This window comes from Protopterus annectens, chromosome 16.part0 (genome assembly GCF_019279795.1).
Source record: "Protopterus annectens isolate FY-2018-M chromosome 16.part0, PAN1.0, whole genome shotgun sequence".
Lineage (NCBI taxonomy): Eukaryota > Metazoa > Chordata > Ceratodontiformes > Protopteridae > Protopterus > Protopterus annectens.
The window spans coordinates 644,393,047-644,411,738 of NC_056750.1; the positions used below are offsets into that span (position 1 = coordinate 644,393,047).

Sequence of the window (18,692 nt, forward strand, 5' to 3'; positions counted from 1 at the left end):
AGGACCTAATGACTCAAGTATGAACAGAGTTCAGCCTCACAGAAGGGTTCCCAGTGGGAGTGGGTGCACATCAGGGTTCAGCTCTGAGCCCACTACTGTTCATACTGGTGATGGACTGCATTAGTAAATAGGTCGGATGGGGCAGATAAACAAAGTTGCTGTATGCAGATGATGTGGCATTACAATCAGACTCTAAGCTAGAAGTTCAGCAAAGGATAGGAGAATGGAATGCAAAACTGAAGGCACATGGGATTAAACTTAGCATAGATATGACGGTGGTAATGACACCAAACTGGGGAAATCAGAAGAAGCTGAGAATAGAGATAGAAGGGAAGATAGTGGAACAGGTAAACAACATCAATTATCTGGGAGAGGTGTTTGTGGAGAAGGGAAGCCTAAATGAAGAGGTCAAATCTAGAATCAGAGGGGCTGCAGCCAAGTGGCATAGTGTGTCAAGTGTTGCCTATGACAGAAAAAAGCCAAAGAAGCTGAAAAGTAAGGTGCAAAAGACAGTGGTGCAACCAGTACTATTGTATGGTACAGAAAGCTGGGTAGTAAAGCCAGAACAGTTTGAAGAAGCTAGAGGTGATGGAAATAAAGTGCCTGAGAAGGCTGGTAGGATGCACACTGTGGGATAGACGAAGAAATGAGGACATAAGAGCAGAAGTCAAAGTAGCTTCACTTGATCAAAGAGAACAGATTATGGTGGTTTGAACACATGCAAAAAAAGCAGAAAACAATATGATGAGGAAGAGTTGGGACAGACAGGAAGAAGGTAAGAGGAAATTAGGACAAATAGCAAAGAGGTGGATGGATTGTGTGAAAGAAGGTCTGTAACAATCAGGCATGAGTGTTGAAGAAGGCAGGAGTATGGCACTGAATTGAAAGAGTTGGTGACAGTTAACACGATACCCTGATCCCATGTAGAAAAATGGGAAAAAGGGGGCTGATGATGATGATGATGTTGAACAGCTATGTTGTAGAAGATTTCTCTAAATTTGAAATTAATAAATTTTACTTCATCTTGAAAGACTTGTGTTTAAATGAAAAAAATACTATTATTTTCCCTTCAATGATTACATCCTTATAATTTTAAAGATTCATGAATTCTAATTATATAGTTAAAGATTTATTGTTTTTATTGCTCCCTATATCAAATACTGTGGGTTGTTTGGGAACTTTTAATTATAAACAAAATACTAGATCTTAAAGATGCTAATTTAATATTTTGGCATCAATTCTTAATCAGAAATAAATCACATAATTTATTTATTTTATTTTATTCATTTATTTGAAATTTGTTTACCGGGGTGGTCTGACTGGGTCTACAGAACCCGTTTTCAGCAGAGGCCTGGGGAGAAAAGCTCCACATACATTACAATACAATGCAAATTACATTACAATACTATACAAAAATAAGTAGAAAGAACAAACTATGCTACAAGCTGTTACAATGTATACTACACATCTAGACAATTCTATAGAGTTAAAACATTATAGACAATAATAGTCACTCTCACCATACATGATGGAGAATAGTGTCCAAAAAATAGTACGTAGGTAGTACAGTGTATGACACTGACTGTTATAATACATGAAAATATAGAATGTTAGTTTCAGTTAGGAAAATAATAGCCAGTGATGCAGAAAGATAGTGAGAGAGTTAAGAAGAATATAAGCAATAAAGCCTAAGCAGTAGCTTAAGGATATGGTATAGAAACAGAGAAGGAGTTGGAAGAGCCTTAGGATCTTGCAGACTGTGAGGGACTGAAATGTGACAGAAGAGGAGGATGAGGATAGTGTGGAAGAAGAGGAAGAGCTGAGCATTAGGCAGGCTTTATGCAGGAACAGAGCAATGTATTTTTGAGACGATTTTTTAAAGAGGCTTTGAAATGGTAATAATAAATAATACAGATTACCTTCTTGCAAGACATTGTTTAGAAAATAATAATTGGTTGAATATACAAGCTCGTAAAAAATATGTTAGTGATAAACTCAAAATCTCCATGGATTGTCAAACAAAACATATTCCAAAGTTTTATTTTTTTCAGAATCAATAGCAACTCAAATAAGAATAAATTATATATATATCAATAATTTATAAAATAATAAGAAAAGAGTTTGATTCCAGAGATTCATTATTTTGGAATTACTCAACTAAGATTAATGAGAAGACTTTTTCTGATGAAGATAAATGCTTAATTCTTAAATCTGCAGGAAAATTGATTTCTTCTCTTTATTGGAAAATCTATACTTCGAGATTTCTTCACAGGGTATTTTAACTATTCATAAAGCAACTTTAATATATAACTAAGGGAAAATTAATTGTTGGAGGTGTAATGAAAACTCTAAAACAGATTGGTTTCATATTATATTGGATTGTTAAATAGTAACTCCTTTTTGGGTTGAATTTAGAAATGTTGCCTAAGCTTTGTGGACAGATAAATTTATAATTTCTAACTCCTTGATCTTATTTACTGCTTCAGTTCTGTATTCTATTCCTAGGGTGCAGGTGCCTCTCATTTGGTTCATTTTAGCTATAGCAAGAAAAATAGTCACAAAGAATTGCAAATGTAAAACTATTATTTTTTTCACTGAATTGTTAATTTAGCAAAAAATGTCTGTAAAAAAGAATTGCCAACTCTGAAAACGAGAACTTTGAATATTACTTACCAATTTTAGATTTTGGTCAAAAGTAAGTGATTTACTTGATAAATTGTAATGATTTAGTTGTCTGTGTTTTTGTTCTATTTATCTTTAAATAATTTTGTACTTTTTTTAATAAATAAAAAAGGTGTTAAAAAGAAATTGACAATCTGTAGCATTTAGAAAACATTAGTTTAAATTAAAGTCTAACTATCAGACCTGCTCAGAGTAACAAATATAATATCTAAAGCATGTGTACATAGTGTAGTTACGACTTTGGGCTTAAAAAAGATTTCATTTTAAAAGTGGCATTTTCTTTTTAATGTGATATAAATCACAATGGAATAATTTTAATTAAAGTTCAAGTTGCGACTGCTCCTGTGTCTTTTAAAAGAGGAGTATAGTCCAACAATATTTTATAGCTCTTTCAATAAAGGTCTGTGATTTTTTCAGATGAATATGTTTTTTTTTTTTTTTTTTTCCAAAATCTCTTTATTTCAATTTTCTTTTTTCAAATAATAACAATACGGTAACTCAAAAACACAAATAAAACAATACAAACACCTATCTAAAGAAAACAGACAGCAATCTCGTTCCGAGAAAATATATATATATCTATATATATCTATATATATATCTATATCTATATCTATATATATCTATATATATATATATATATATACATATATATATATATATATATATATATATATATACATACACACACAAGAAGTCACTACATCGTCAAGTAAAGTATGAGAATTCTTATGTTCATTTGGTCTCATAAGGGATAGTTAGAACGGGGATAGTCTATATATAAAGTAAAAATAGAAATGTAACCATTTATTTGTATGTTTAGGCCCTAAGGAAAATATCTAGTTACACATAGTATAACCAGACTTTCTTGCATCTTCTCCCTTTTCTCAGATGAATATGTTAAAATAAGTAGGAACTGTACCGTTTTATACAACGGGTTAATGGCAGCAACAGCTGTGTGGGTATGCAATGTGGGCATTTCTGATAGCGGGGATATCGAAGTTGGTATTTTCTGCACATTTGCAAATAATGTGTACTTACGAAATACCGACGTAAAATGAAACCACTGTATTTTTGTCGTGTTTTTTCACACTATAAACTTTTGTATTTAAAACGCGTACCCTCCACACCACAAAGAGGCGCCGATCTCGTTGGTGAGAGCGTCTAAAGTCACGTGGCTAGTACCGGAAACACATTGGCTGAAGCATGTAGTTTATTTCTTTTTCAGTGTGGCTGATAGAAGCAGCTGGTGTTTATTTCTACACCGGAGAATAGTGTCTGGTTTAGTCACTGTAAACAATAATTAAAACGAGTGGCCCGTTATATGTTTTTTTTTTCAGCAGGAGTAATACTCTTGGAAGAGTGACACGTGCAGACCTAAAACTGCTTTAATTTTGTATTTGCTGCTGAACTTGCGATTTTTTTCTATACCGGACCATGGCAGAACAGCTAGAAAATGTCTTGCACAGACTTCTACAACCGGATAATGCAGTTATACAGCAGGTAGGGCTAAGGGAGCCCCAGTGATTCCTGCTAATTAATAAATCTGTTTTTGCTTGGCTTGTAATTTTCTTGTAGTGGGTTGGGTACAGCCTGTTGGCACTGATTGAGTAGAAACTTGACCACTTACTCTGAAAGCACCTGTTGGTAACTAGTGGATAGTTTTGTAGTGTTTGCTGTTATACACTTTTGGGAGGACTTGTAAGTTTTAGTCATCTTTACTTTTTGTCACAGTCAAAAACTCTTGTCAGAATTGGGGACACTTGGAAAATGGAAAGCATTTGGGAAGTGCGGACACTAACATTATGTAGTAATACGGTTTAGTTTATTTTTAGGGGAGTAGCATCTTTAATACATTTGAAATATCCCGTGTTGGTTGAAAGCGATGGGTTGAGAGCCCTCTTAAAACTGTGCAGCGCGCCATACCTCTTAATTGTCTCTGGTTTTGACTAAAACGTTGGCTGCTTGTCTCCTTAAATTGGTGACTTTTAGAGGAAAGGCAGTGTGTGAAGTCCACCTAATAAATGTTGAGGGTAGTTAAAGATTTATATACTCTTTTTCGTTTCAAAAATTGTATAATAATGCATTCTCCCGTATTCTGTCAGTCTCCATTTAGTAGTACTAATGTTTTAAGTGTCCCCGATTGGCTTGAGAGGTTAGAGCTATGCAGTTGTCTGTTAATCCATTATTCAGCACTGAAGTGGTACTTGGAGGCTACTGGAGTAAGTTAGGTTAATTGACTTAACTCTGCTGGTGTACTAGACAGGTCCCATTCAGTGAATTCAGCTCCAGATGATTGTTGTGAGACTTGACCTGTCCATGCCAAACATGTGTTTTACAATGTGTTGTGGCAGCACTTCATGATTTGTGACAGGTTTGTTTTTAATAGCCCTTTTTGGAGTGCTCTCCTTGTGATTCTGCAGTTATTCACTATATCTTATATTTCTTCCTAATACATGCTGATTGGTTGACAGTACTAGATTTCTGAATGCTTACTTTTACATGATTACAAATATTATGGAATGGGGTTGAAAGGGCAGCATTTTCAGGTGAATGGAATATTTACTTATGCTGTTTTGAGGTGCAGGCAGTTTATCCCTTCAGTTACAGTTTGTGTAAGTAGTGCCAGCTGCGTACTAGAATTTGTATGAGGGTTATGGTTTATGATTTATATAATTCTGTTGTATTAGATTTTTTCCATTGGAGACACGCCGTACACATGTAGCCTAATTTTTCTTAGATTGCAGATGAAGCTGATTTTTGACTGTCCACTTAACTTTTCTTGTAGGAAGCAAGCCATGTAAATGTTAAGTGAAAAGTTTTTACTGCTTTCCCATCTGAAAAATATTTTCATGGATTACTTGGTTATATGACCTGATTTGAATCAAGGAGGTCTATAGATTATTATTTATTTATTTTTTTTTACTTGTTTTTGTTGCAGCCCCTGTAAGTTCCATGTGTAGCATTGTCACAGTAATGCTCCAGGCTTTGCATATCCTTCTATTTGTGTCTGCAGCTCCTTTGGCTGTTGTCTGTCAGAGAGCATCTGCCCAGTCTTAAACCAAAAAACATCTTATTTAGCCTATAGCACAGGCTACTTTTAATTTAAAGAACTTTCAGGCTGTTTCTGTAGCTGATGTCAGCTTACCTGTCTCGGAGAGGAAGGTGACATTGTCATGTTGGATGCTAATTGGGGAACAGCTGGCCACTTGTTCAAGCTGACATCTAGGTAGTCTTCCTACCAAACTGTGCTAAGCCTTGTACTTTGGTATTGCCGAATCTATCCTGGCAAAGTGCTTTTCACTGGAGAGGTAGTTGAAAGTAGCGATAGTCTACCACTGAGTACTGAGATCATGCTACACTACTGAACTCCTCTGCCAGCTTTCTTTTTCAGGTGGATTTATGCTGCTGATTATTTTTGCCTGTCAAGCCTAACCCTTTCTCCATCCATACATTCTTTCTGTATTGCATCTCTGTAGATACTGTTGCGGGAGCACCGTGGAGATTAGTTCTGGTCCTGGAAGTCGAGAGTGAATTCTTTTTCACGTGGCCTTTGAGATCCCCTTTCTGGTAATTTTGTACCTTCTTCCCACAGCGTTGAACCCATGAGGCCAGACCTTGTTCCATTTGTGACTCCCGTGCTGCTGCAGCACATAACGGAAATGCATGATGCACTTTTTGATTTGTGTGTGCTCAAAAAATCCTGCTGGATGGCGCCTTTGCAGTAAACTGAAGCTGTCCTCCCTTCCCTTAGGTTGAGTGAGCCAAATGAAGAAAGAGCAGGGAAGAATTGGGTCAAGATGTGACAGGTGGACTACTAAGGATAGAGCAGGCACCACTTGGGCCTGGATGTAACAGGTGGAGGACTTACAGGGAACGGGCAGGTGTATACTGGGCCAGGGTGTGACAGGCAAAGGAGAGGACTGGTACTGAACGGGTAGGCTCACATTGGGCCAGGGTGTGACAGGGGGAGGATTGGTAGGGAACAGGGTGCAGAGATGGGGGGCCAGGTGGAGGAAAGAACAGAAGGAACTGGGCCAGGATATGACGGGCTGGGAACATGTGGAAGAGTGCAGGTATGAACCCAGTGTGGGTGTATCATATGGGAGTGGTACAGTGTCTGACAGACAGGGAACAGGTGGAGGAGTGTTATGAAGTGGGCTGAAGTTGAACAAGCAAGGGGCAAGTGGATAATGAGTATGCAGAAACTGGGCCAGAGTGCCACAGGCAAGGGAGAGGTAGAGGAAATGGTTCATTTCTTGAATACCCATTTGTGATGGACATGGATCCAGGTAGGCAGGAGTTAGACCAGGATTTGAAAGGTGACATAACAGGTCGAAATTAAGTCAAGGTGTGACAGAAGAGGGACCTGCCCCGTATGTGATACAAGTATAACCAGAAGCAGGTAGGAACTGGGCCGGAAGCGTGCATGCAGCGGACTGGTGGAGAAGGTACCGACAGGAATTGGACCAGGGTGTGACAGGCTGGGGATAGGTGGAGGATGTGCAGATATGATTCCTTTTTTGGGAATTGCACATGGGGGTAGGTAGCAGGAGTGTGTTTCAAGCCATGAAATATGAATTTCTTTCGTTTCTGTTTTGAAAGTTAATAGTTTACATTACTGGACCTGAAGGCCATTTTCATTGAGACAGCCCTTTCCTTGTTTGTAAAGTGGCTATGGTCTGTCTGTTTTGCCTTCCAACACATTGTTTATATTGTCTTGTGTAAACATACATTGTTTCCCCTGCCACATTTGCTTGGGTTTAATCAGGCTATTTGTTGAAAATGACTCTTCTCTGTTAGAGACTAGATGTGCTCTGTTGACTTGAGGTACACCTGTCTCCACATCAGGATTGCTAACCAGCTAGAGAAGTTTGTCTTTTTTAGGTTGGTGATGATCCTTACCAATTAGGGTTCTTTGTTTCAATAAATAGTCTGACTCAACATTGCTAACCAAATGAAAATCCGTAGTAGCAGCCTCCAGAGACTACATGAAGGTGGTTTTTTTCTTATATCTCTAAGTTATTGTTTGTTGCTCCATCCTTGATGCAGCTGGTCAACAGAAGGGAAACTTTGCTGAAGCTGTTCGCATATGCTGGGTGGTAATAGTGACCCTCAAAAGTTGCGTTTCCACCAAGTTCAGTTTCTTTACTTTATAGAGTGCACATTCGACAATCTTCCATGTTGATTTAACAGGTAGTTGTTTTGTTCGCTTAACAACATGGTCGTTTCCATCAGAGACTTTGCTGAAAGCCTTGGACCTTATGACTGCTTCAGTCATGATACTCTCTAATGCTAGGTTTCACGTGAAGGGTCTTCACTGGAAAGTTTGGTCTTTTTGGTTTTGGTATACTTAGCTCTTCTGTCTTGTGCATCATGTATTTTATACAGCCTGTCAGTTGTAGGGGTTGTTGGAACCCACCATCATGCATGAAGCCTGAATTAGCTTTAGCCGTTGTAGGCCAAATTTGCCACAATGTCTGCTGTAGAGTTTGGGAAGATACTTCAACAGCTGACCATTAAAGGTGCCTGTTTGCTGTAGGAGTCTTGTCTTCACATCAGTGTTTTTAAATGAAAGCAGTTATTTTAACTCGTGTTGCACTGATATTGCTGTTAATTGGATCTGCAGTGCTGTTTCTGTGGGCTGCATTGTCCCACTTGAGTGGATAGTTCTTGAAGCGTAAACAGTGCACAACACTTTTTGTTGAGCTTGTAACTTGATCACGATATTGAATTTGTGTTGCATTAAATGTGAGAAAGTGACTTCAGCTGAACAAGAAATGCAAAAAGCTAACTATTTATTTTTCTTCATCTGAAGATATTTTCCCACATTTAGTACTTCTCTACTATATGCACTTGCTGTCCAACCTGCTCTCAGGAGTGTGACACACAACCATTAACACTTGTTTGCTATTGGCTAATTAACAAGTTAACCTTATTGACCTTTCAAGTCTGCGTTCCTTAGAGAGCAATCAATCCACTCAGACTATGTGACTTTTGCATGATATATCAGCAGACTGGGAGGAATGTATTTCAACGAATGCTGTTTAGTGGCAGTGGGCTGCTGACTTGTATCACTGAGGGGCCACTCAAATTCCAGACGAATAGTGAGTTGAGGTGTCTTGTATGCAAAGCCATGGAAATGATTAATAAGAGCATAGAAAAAAAACTTCATACACTGGATCCAACCCAGTTTGGTTTCTTCAAGGGTAGATCATGCCTATTCAACCTGGTGGACGACTTTGAGAATATCACTAAAGCAATGGATGAGAGCAAAATAGTGCATACTGTCTACCTTCACCTGGCTAAGGCATTTAATACAATATGTCAGTTCTGCATTTTAAACAAACCCCTGAATATAGACAAAAATCTATATTGCAGACTAGACAGCTGGCTCGCTCTCCACTAGGACCCAGGAAGTTTAGGATGGAGGAGATCACCTCCGTAAAGAGTCTGGTCACTAGTAGAGTCCCTCAGGCCTCTGTGCTGGTTCTTTTCCTTTTTGACATCTGCTACTTGGAAGTCGAGATCAACGTCAAGGACCGTTGACTGACCAAGTGTTTAGATGATTGCAAACTAGGAGCAGTCATAGAATCCCCCACAAGACAGTAACAGTCGATAGGAAGGATTAATGCATTCAAATGATTGATGCTAAAGCCATGGCTTAAAACTTTATGCAAAGAAGTGCATAATAGTACCCTTTGGAAGTAAGCCACCCTAGGAAATTACCTCATGGATAACACACCCTTAAGAGTAGAACCATAATCTGGGATTTGGGTGTATAGGTAGATAATAACCTAGCTTTTGTCTAAGTAAAAAAAAAATAATTCTGTGTTGCTGAACTTGTATGTAAAGGCATGGCATCTAGGTCGAAGGAAGTTATTGTTCTACTGTATTTAGCCCTCATGGAGCCCATCATTGAGTACACCACTTCGGTATGTACCTGACCAGGCACATACAACAATTGCAATGTCCACAGAGGTTTCTAACAAAAAGAATACAGGGCGTGTAAACCACATGTCCTGTACAGATCACCTCAAAGCCCTCTTTCTGTACTCAGTTTCCTACAGACTGTTGAGGTGCTCTATGCCTGGCATACAGTGCATCCTTGGATCCCACTTTGGACCTTTTTCATATCTTCAAAATGAATAGTATCAGAATTGCTGTATGTAGGAATTTAAACATTGCTTTATGACATTAAGACGTTGGATGGGCAAGTATATTGCAGAAAATTACCTTGTTAATGCATTTAGAATGGAAATAATGTAGAATATGTACTGATGCACAATTCCACAATTATTTTATGTCATGGCAAAGATTTTCAGCTCTTAAAGAAAAAAAATTCAGAGGGCTGGTCTTAACAAAATAAAATGCTAAAATGACCTACTTTTTGCATCAAGAGCTATATAACTTGGTATTGTGTATGGTAAGGAGGTCCTATCAAACTCCATAGGCTTGTTAATTACACTTTCTTTAGAACATGATAAATACATTTTAACTTTGCAGCAAATTAATGGTGTGGTATGTTGAACCTGGAATTGAAAGGATTCCTGCTTCAGATCATTAGCGTATTCAGACTTGCAATTTCAGTGAATTACTGCATGTTAATAGCCTTTGCAATAAAGGCAGCAGAGAGAAGAAATAAAACACAACTGCTTGCCACTCTGTTCTGAAGTCATGCCTCTCTTCCCAAATCTACATATCAGAACTAGGAAAAATACAGACTGTATGTTTTTGCATACTGATTTTGTGAGGTAGCAGTCATGCATTGTAACAGGTGACTGTTGCTTTTTATTTTAATTTTTTTCCATTAGGAAAAGCCGAACAGTTCAATAGGGTTTTTGTTTCCTTGTGGAAAATGTGTCTGTCTGTCTAGAAGTCAGTTTGATTGGCGAAGCTTATTCAGAGGTGCAGTATTATTGAAATAAGCCAGTGGTTTCCAAGAACAAAGCAGTTGAATATTTCTAATAAGTACTGCAATACATGTTAATTTTACTCTAAAAGCAGCCTTAACAGAAGTAAGCAGGACTGATGACAGCTAGTATTTCCTTTGGATGAAGATAATTTAACAAATTGCGACACACACTTGCTTGGAAGAAATGGCCATAGCATCAGAACACACAAACTTTATGTTCGACCATTTCTGTCTGATCTGCTTGAGCTGTTGACATATTCTATTTTTGAGGGACAGCAGTTGGCTACGTGTAACATCATCCCCCCCCAGTGTACAATACAATTACACTTTACTTTGGTAATGACCTCAAAATACTCATTAAAGCTGCCGGCAGGTGTCTCTCCTACATTCCTCTCCTTCCCAGCCAGTGAACCCGCATCTTTTTTTGAAATCCAGGTTTCTCCATGATTCACCCAATTCTCTACCCATGCTGTAGACAAAATACATTTTTATGAGGCCTGTAAAAGAGATTGATTAGTCATGATCTGACATATTTTCTGTATGCTTGCAGTCTCCACCGACCTAAGTGCAATAACTCGATTTTTGATGCCCCTTTTATGTGGGCATGTGAAGAAGCCCCCTATTCTGAAGGAATGTGCTGTTAATTTGCTATTGTCTAGGCCGAACTTCCCTGTGGCCTTTTGCAGGACTTCTTAATTGGTAATGTGATAAGGGAGCATGCTCTCTTGCATGCACTGACTGATCTGCTATAGTCTTCTTCACATGTACCCATATCCTGCCAACTACCGTCCTTAATATCCCTAGGCTTTAGCACCCATAGAGGGTTGTCCCACTTACTGTGCTGCATTGTCCTTGGAATGCCCCACAAAAAGCTATTGAATATCTTGTCCAGAGCAACCACAGTTCATACTCTGAACTACATGCATATCTCCTAACCCGCCCATAGCCTTGCAAAATGCTCAGCCCACTGCTGTCCTGACATTCATTCTCGCAAACCTTGGAGCATATTTCAAACTGCAAATGCAACTAATTGCTGCCATATTTGCACCTGCACTGCACCTTGATATGCTTTTTTTTTTTTTATTTATTTTTGTATTTATTTATTTTAAATAAAAGAAGTGCAACTTTATAGCTGTGGTACTGGCAATTGCACTTGCTAACCTTCATCAGTCCTTGTTTCCAAAATAGACGGTACGTTTCATTTACCGCACTTGTATACTTATATGCAGTGCTTTCTCTATCATCCCCCATATCCACTTTTCATCAGATCCTAAAGGTGTTGTGGAATCCTGCAAGGTTTTGGGTCTGCTGCTGGAAACAGAAGTCTGAACCTGTGTTATTGAAAATGAGAGAGTGAATTGGCAGTAGTATGCTCCCTTCCTTGAATATGCTGGGCTCTGAATTTGTTTGTGCTGCATGCATTTCCATACAAACTTCTTTGTTGTTTTTTCTCTTGGTTCTATTGCTCACTCCCCTTCTACCTCCCATTTTACATGTACACACACACACACATTTTAGATCTGTGTATGTAGTTTGCTTTTGAAACATTTGTTTGACTTTAACAATTAACTAGCTGTAAATGCAGTTTCCTGTATTCTATAATTTTACTTTAAGTACAAGTACAGTTTTCTGTGTTTTTGTATTCTATATGTTAGTGCCATGTTGATGAAGAATTGTGTTACTTTTACTACATAACCCAGGCTGAGCTGGCCATTACTTTGATTAGTGGTGATCCAGTAAATAAAATGCAAACAAAATATAAACCCTTAAACTTCTTTACTTCCCCTGTGTTACCAGCCCCCTCACATGCTTTTACAGTTGGCCACTGAGTTAGCGCCAGATGTGCTATATCTATATTTGTGCAGTATCTACCACTACACACCTGGATATTCCCAGTCATGTGACACCTTTTTCACTCTGGACCATCAATGTACATTTTTTGGCAGTACACACTGACCCAAGCTATTGCATTCCCTTAATTCTGGATAATACTGCATAGTTTCCTGTTCAAGCACCAGAAAGGAAGAGACCCAGAACATAGCCTTGTGGGGCATTATTTTTTTAAGTCTAGTGCAAATATCCCAGACCTTGGCAGTAAATGGGTTGAGCCTATATCCTGCCATTACTTTATCTGGTTATTTAGTTTACCCCATAATCTTCTGACCTTAATGCCTATGTACTAAAACATAATATAGTGCTTCTGGATCACCTTTCTGCATGCAACCTAAATGAAACTCACTTGAGTAATGCATGATGAGATGACTTCAACTAAACGTTTTATCTTGTTTCAACCGGCAAACCCTGCCCCCCCCCCTTACTGATCACTGCTGGACCTCAGCAATATATCTGCAACAAATCTGCAACAATTACCTCACCAAGCCATACTGCAAAAGCTACCTTATCAAGCCTTCCTTTGTACATATCTGCCTACTTTGTCTATCCTTGTTCAAGTCTTTTGAAACTTTATGAATCTGGCTGTTGCCAACCAGGGCAATAGTTTCAGATGCAAGAAATCTGTTCTTGAAAACACTCATAACCTGTGGTCCCACCAAGAAAATAAGGACCACACAAGTTGGAGAAATGAGCTCTAACAGTTCTAATCCACACTGTTACCCTGCATTTTTAAGATGATGATTGAGTTCAGACGCCAGATTATATTCTGCTTAAAGTCTTTCTGGTGTATTGTACTGCTGTAAGCTTCTAACTTCAGCAGTATGTAAAGTATCATTGGTTTGCTACAACTTACTAAAATTATTACTACTACTTGTACTTCAAATACCATTCCAAATGAGAGATTTGGTCTCCATTTACTGATTTGCAAAATCTGGCCACAAAATACAATTATGCCTGCTTACTGATCATCTTCTGTACATTGAAATGTAATTTGTTAAAGCTGACACCACGCAACAGTAGCTTAATTTATTCACCCAGTTGCTGACAAAAAAGTGATGAGCAGGTCATCAGAATGCATTATAACCCTGACCCATGCTCAGTGAAGAACTCCAAATAAATAGCTGCAAAATAGTACACAAGTGATTTCAAAGATGTTGACAGTCAATCTCGGCACACTGTTACCAAGTAATATTTACCATACAGTAAGCTAAATAGTATACCCAGCATGCCTCCACTTCCATGACAACGCAGCTTTATAAAGCCAAGTAGACCCCCATGAATGCAACATTGGCCTCCTTATTTTCTTTTTTTTAATATCCCTGGATTTACTTCATTTTTTCCCCCCTGCTCCCTCCACAAGTTTGACTTGTAACTCATGAATGATCATAGTCTGTCGATTAATGCTAAATATTAAAGTTTCTTGCAGACTGAAGCGGAAATTGTTGGCACATTAACTTTTTAGGCTTAAGTAGGAAAAAAGATCATCCTAGGGGGCAGGACTGCAGGTGGGGCCATTCCTGCCTTGACTGACACCCGAAGGTGGTGTACTCACACCCATGTTAATCAGGAGTCTCAATTATGTTAATATAAAAATTACATTATTAATACATTAGTATGGAATGACCCCCCCCCTCCAATTTCCTACTGATATGCCTTACAGAATTTGCTTTTAAGTTTGCATACATAGTTACATGAATTCAAAAAAAGTAATCTTTTTTTTGTTTTTGTAACCGGGTAAACTACATAAGTAAATAGGACCATAAATACACTTTGAAGAAAAAGTTATATGTCAGCATTTTACTGTCTGCAATTCACTGCACGACATTTCTGTATATATTGCAAGTAAAAGTTGATAACCTGTAGCAGATTAATATGAACTCAGAAGACAAATTATTTTCGGTAATGTACTTTTATCAGTGTATAGATGGTGGTACTGTTGCTGTGCTATTTCACACAATCGCAATACTGACAGCAACAAAAAGAAGCTGGCAGTATCTACAGCTGCAAATCTCCCTTTTTTAAATAGCTGAAATTTTTCTTCGCGTTGCACATTTGGTCTTTCAACACTAGTAAGGATGTCTAACTCTGACCAAATGTAGTGGCCACACACACCAAGAAAAACTGAAATGCCACAAATTGTGTGCTAAAGAATGGCTTAATCCACAAAATGCTTAAACACAAATCAGCAAGTCAAATAGATGTAGCAAATACTTTGTCTGATAACTCTCTAACTCCATTTCATACACTTCTTTTTCTGCTTTTTCATACGTGATATGCAGAGAAAAAGCTTGCGTACACATTGATAAGTTATGGATGCACGTTATTAATTTTTCCCCAAAAAATTAAGTTTTCTCCTCTGCTCAGATACTTTTAATGTAATAGCTGAATAAATAAGTAGCATTATTCATCTAAAGAACTTCTCAGAGTCTGAGGTAACACTCTGTGGTCACAGTGCAGCAGTTAGTAACGAAAGTACAAGTAAACAATCCATGCAGTGTAACTGTTGCTTCTTTTTAAGACATTCCTGCGATCGAATGTTAAATATAATATTTAATCGCATAAAGGTCTTTAAATGAATTGCCACTTTAAAGCATGGTTTTTAAGTTAAAGGTATTTGAAAGAATTTCCTACTTGCAGTACCTGCAAACCATGATAATCTAAGGTCTTTCCAAGATGGTTTGTTTCTTTTGAGTTCTACATTTATTTTTTACATTTCCCTTTTAGTTTTCCTTGCCTGCCATTCTGCCGTCTGACCAAAATGACCATACTCTAGACTGTGTTCATACCACCAGGTAAACTGATATGTGCTAAATCCTTTCACATATAAAGAAACTGCAAGTACAGAAAATTACAATCTGACATTTGTTATGTATTAGTGCAGTTTTAATAGCTTAAATGTACACCAGTAATCATACCTGTCAGCTACTTTTCCCAACAATTCTGGATGAAGCCAAAATAGTGAGCAAAAGGGCAAAATCACAGGTATTTCTCCATGCATTTAGAAAGTTGCAAACACACCTCTCAAAACCGTCCAGATTTTTGCATCATATTTTCAATCTGTTCCTTGTAAAATTTGTGGTTTTCTGGTGAATCACTAAGGATTGAAATCACCAAATGATAGCATACATTTGAGTTCCAGACTTCATATGCTTCAGAAAATGCATGCCAACACAAATCATTTTGTAGTGACAGTTTATGAATATTCTAAGCATACACTGCGTGACGCTTTGAATATGTGTGTGGTAGAACTAGGGGGTGCTATCATCAGATGATGGGGGTGGAGCTTCGGCAGTGTTTGCTACTGCTCATCCAGGGTGATCTTTATTTCTACTTGCACCACTTTTAAGTAAAGTATATTACTACTTATAAATTCCCTTGATTTTGGCTTTTGTCTCTCCATTAAGTTGGCTTTGTCCAAAATTCTTGACCCAAGAAGTTGTGAGGTATGCTGCAACTTTCTCCCTCAAGACACAGAGGACCTTCTGTCCATCAGATTGGAGATTTTTTTTAAATATCCTATATGTATACCTATCAGATCTGTAAGTATATCTGAATTACTCTAGTACCATTTGCTTCTACCCAACTAAGTTTTCTTATTCTGTATTATTGACATTTTTTTTTTTGTCGGCAAACTGATGTGAATATCCAAAGGGATTGTATATTACTTTTTATTTACTTATTGACATTTGATTACTGGGAAAGTCTGATTGGCTAGGAGCCCATTTGCAGTGGAGGTGCGGGGAGAAAAGCTCCAGTGTTTTACCAAACATTTTAAGACCAATAATTTTACAGTTTTTTAAAAATACTAAAAACAACTACAGTTTAAATAATTATACCAAATTTGACGTAATATGAAAACATTGCTCAGGAATAAATGCAAGTTATATGACAATGATTTAATAGTTAGAGAAATTTTAGACAGTTTATAGAGAAATATAAAGGCAAGTTTGTATAATACAGAGATTGCAGTTCGGAGTGAGAGAAAACAGGTTTATGGTGTATTTAGAGAGAGAGAACCATGGGGTTTGAACTTGATAGACGTAAGGAAGTGAATGAAGAAGGGAGAGTAAGGAGATGTAGGTATGAATAGATATGTCTATGTTTAAGGATATAGCTTATCCTGGTGTTGAGTAAGAACAGAGAGAGCTTTTGTCTGGGAAGGCATATGGAAGGGTTTTGAAATATGTTGGAGAGGGTATTGACCTGTTGACTAGAGGTAAGGTGTTCCAGGCCTTAGTAGTATGGTAGGAGTACAGAGAGCACCCAGCAGATTTGATAGGTTTGTGGACAGAAGGGAGTTTTTGGTCAGTGGATTGTAATGACCAACTAAGAACGTAGTTGTGTGGAATGTTTTTAGTGCTAGGCAAGAAGATGGATTCTGGATAATTTTATAGGTGGTAAGAAGCTGTGTATGTTAATTGATGGGGTAATTTTAACCAATTTAGGCATTTTTAGTGCTATACAGAGGTGGGTTCTGAATGGGGTATTTGCTGCAAATTTACCCACGTTGTTAAAGCATTGTTCAAGTTCTGATTTTTTGATGCCTTAAGGTTTGTAAAGATGGAAGCACCATACAGAAGTGTCAGGTGGAGATATGTAGTGGCAAGTGTACCTTTAGTCAGTGAAAGTTTTTTAATGCAATTTTATATATGCAGGTTGAATTTAAGATTATCATCCACTATCCTCCCTAATTGCTATGAGAAGTGACTTCAGTGGTTGTATAACTGAGAGAGAGAGGACTTTAAATCTTCATGGGAGAAGGATTTGGGAGGAGCATGAGCTGAGTTACAAAGCCTTGTTTCAATTGCAGTTAAAGCTTCCTCAGTAATTTTTTGGAGGTGTGCCATGGTTTCAGATGTGCAAATGTGTGGAATCTGTGTACTGTATTAGGGAGGCCTGTTGTGTGGTGTGGAGGATGTTGGTGAGAATGAAGAGGAGGGAACCATAGATAGAGCCTTGTGGTACACCAGTGGTTATTTTCAGTAATGGAGGGAGGATAGAGTGCCATTTTACTGACATACCTATTTGATAGCTAGCTGTTTAACCTAAAAAGTGTGGGCTGAGAGAAGCCTAATGAGGTCTTTTGAATTAGATGTTTGCTGTGGCAAACTCTGAGGGCTTTAGACTAGTCTAAAAATGAGGAGACTAGTTTGTCATCTTTAGTTCTGTTTACAGTATGTAGATAGATTAGAAGTGCAGTGTTATTACTTTGGGAAGGACTGAAGCCATGCTGTGTGGAAAATGGGAGTTATTTTGCAGGAGATAGTTTAGTAATAATTTTTTAGAATACATTTTGCAAGTATTTTGGAGAGGGTGGGGATCAGATTGCTATATGTCTGAAGTTCGTACTGTCGTCTGAATTTCATCCTTTGTGCAGAGGGATAATGTATGAATTTTTCCAGAGAGAGGGAACATGGGATTCCTGGACTGACCCATTCATAAGAATTGAGATAGGGTAGGCAATGCTATCAACTGCGTTTAAAGTATACACTTGGAAGGTCATCAGTTGAAGGAGAGCATAATCTGAGTTGAGTAGTTTATATAGGATGTGGGCACAAGTTTGAAGGTGAAAATGGATGTGATGATACATAGCTGCGGGGCAGGGTTAGGATTAGATGCTGTGGAATCTGTGGTTAGAGATGCTATAGTGTATGAAATAAGAGCAGAACTGTATTGAGATTTCAAGTGATAAGTTACTGGAAAGAGGAGATTAGGGTTGAAGTATTGGGGGTTAGGGTTTAGGGTTGAAGTATTGGCCAGGATGCAAGATTTCGGTACTTGCGTATTATCGCAACCACATTCCAGACCCACTACCTGATATTCTAAATGTAGCAGGCAATTGCAGTGTATGTATGTCTCTTTAATATAAACCATGTCAAGATATCCTCTGTAAATGTTTTTAGCCAAAGTGCTGTTGTGTTATGTCGTTAGGAGATGTGTGAACTGCTTTCCTAAAGAATTCCACAGACAGCCAAAAACACCTCGGGAGAAATGCGTCAAACCGGAGAGCAATTTTTAAACAGTGCTGTTATAAACTTTAGGTGGTGCAATAAAATCTTTGCAGTGACAGAAATGTCATGAAGGATATGAAACAGGAACCTGAAAAGATTTTTCATTTCTCTGCTGGCTGACTGTCCTCAATTGGTGTAAAAAAAAAAAAACGTATGAATGACCAAACACCCCACGATATATCACAGTTACA

The 18,692-nt window shown here is 37.9% G+C and overlaps 1 protein-coding gene across 1 annotated transcript in view; it reads left to right on the plus strand.

Annotated features, from left to right (window-relative positions):
• The first annotated feature begins 3,849 nt into the window (after positions 1 to 3,849).
• The window catches only part of IPO4 (importin 4), a 143,429-nt gene continuing 128,586 nt past the window's right edge, over positions 3,850 to 18,692 (plus strand). Inside the window, exon 1 of the mRNA XM_044058158.1 lies at positions 3,850 to 4,185. Within this exon, the coding sequence (XP_043914093.1) occupies positions 4,120 to 4,185 (66 nt within the window). The 5' untranslated portion in view covers positions 3,850 to 4,119. The remainder of the gene's footprint in view (positions 4,186 to 18,692) is intronic.